The 1,676-nt window shown below is 40.0% G+C and overlaps 1 protein-coding gene across 1 annotated transcript; it reads right to left on the bottom strand.

Moving 5' to 3' along the window:
- OR51F1 (olfactory receptor family 51 subfamily F member 1) lies at positions 1 to 954 on the bottom strand. The gene has a single exon (XM_075548623.1). It carries the CDS (start codon positions 937 to 939, stop codon positions 1 to 3), a length of 939 nt encoding a protein of 312 aa, XP_075404738.1. The 5' UTR covers positions 940 to 954.
- Positions 955 to 1,676: the final 722 nt, after the last annotated feature.

Here is a 1,676-nt window from a genome sequence, read left to right as displayed (position 1 = left end):
TTATTTTGTCAGCAAGACATTGAGTACAGCTTTGCGTATTTGTTTGGTTTTGACACTATAGATGATGGGGTTGAGCACAGGGGGCAGAAGAAGATATATATTGGCCATCATTGAATGGACCACTCTTGGGGCTGACCGACCATAACGATGCACCAAGGATAGGCTCACCATGGGGATGTAGAAAATGGCAACTGCTCCAATATGGGAAACACAAGTGCTGAAGACCTTATTCCGCTCTTCAGGAGAGGCAATATCCAACACAGAGCGAATAATCATGATGTACGACAGAATAATGCATGGTGTATCTATACCTGTGGTCAGGATAAGACCAATTAATCCACAGATACTATTAGCTCGAGTATCTGAGCATGCTAGTTTAATCACATCTGGATGGTAACAATAAGAGTGAGACAGGCCATTAGCTCTACAGAAGGAGAGACGTTTCAGCAGCAAGAGTAGTGGTACTATTACCACTACAGTTCGTAATATCATCAAGAAACCCATCTGAATGATTCTGAGATTAGTGAGGATGGTGGTGTACCTCAGAGGGTTACAGATTGCCACATATCGGTCAAAGGCCATAGCCACAAGCACACCAGTTTCCATGAAGGTAAATCCATGAAGGAAAAACATCTGGATGATGCAATTATCCAAACTGATTTTGTTTACATCAAACCAAAAAACAGATAGTGTTGTTGACATCGTAGACACTGTCAAGCCCAGGTCAGTAGCCGACAGCATGGAGAGGAAATAGTACATGGGCTCATGGAGACTCTTCTGGGTGATGATGACAAACAGGATCATGCTGTTCCCCAAGATGGCAATGGCGTAGAGACAACAGAATGGGATGGAGAACCAGGCTTGGACAGACTCTAGGCCAGGAATGCCAGTCAGCAAGAAGGTTGGAAATGGAGATGTCAAGTTATTGAGGATCTCCATTTTATCCTGGAATGATAGTAGCATATTTGGTCCAAATACTCACTTCCTATAGAAATTATAAATTAACTTATTATTAAAAATATCTAAAGAGTTTTTCGATATCAAGATCTTAAATTACCTCTCTATAATTGAGATTACTTGAATTCAAATTCCAATATACACTTATCTTCTAAATCAAGAGCACAAAGTAATAGAAAAATATGCTGATTCATAAATTTAATAAAAAATAACGCACATATAATTTTATAAAATTTGATAATGTTTCTTTTTATATTGTTAAAATTTAAGATCACCAATATGAGAAAGTCTAATGACTACTTAAAAAGATATTGCATATAATTTTGAATAGCTTGCTGTGTTAGGAATGGTTCTCTAGAGAAATGAAACCAGGTCACTTATTTTATACACACACACACACACACACACACATACACACACACTTTGACAAGGAATATAACACCTACTTAGTCTACACAGTAGCACAGATAGTTCAGTTCAACTCACTTCTGTGGAACAGTTGATATACTGGAAGTCCTTCAACTCACTTGGACTCCCAGGTCCAAGGTCAAGGAAGCTGACAACAGAGTCCCACCTCAGGCAAGGCAGACAGAGTCTGCTCACAGACAGCAAGCAGCAGGGTGGGTCACCAACAGTCCCTCAAGAGCTTAGGGAACCAGGACTGGATGTGATATCTAACATGATCAATGCAAGGTGAGGGAATCCACCAGCCTCAAGCT

Source organism: Tenrec ecaudatus, chromosome 4 (genome assembly GCF_050624435.1).
Source record: "Tenrec ecaudatus isolate mTenEca1 chromosome 4, mTenEca1.hap1, whole genome shotgun sequence".
NCBI lineage: Eukaryota > Metazoa > Chordata > Mammalia > Afrosoricida > Tenrecidae > Tenrec > Tenrec ecaudatus.
The sequence above is the reverse complement of the archived record's forward strand: the minus strand, read 5'-3'. Positions and strand labels throughout refer to the sequence as shown.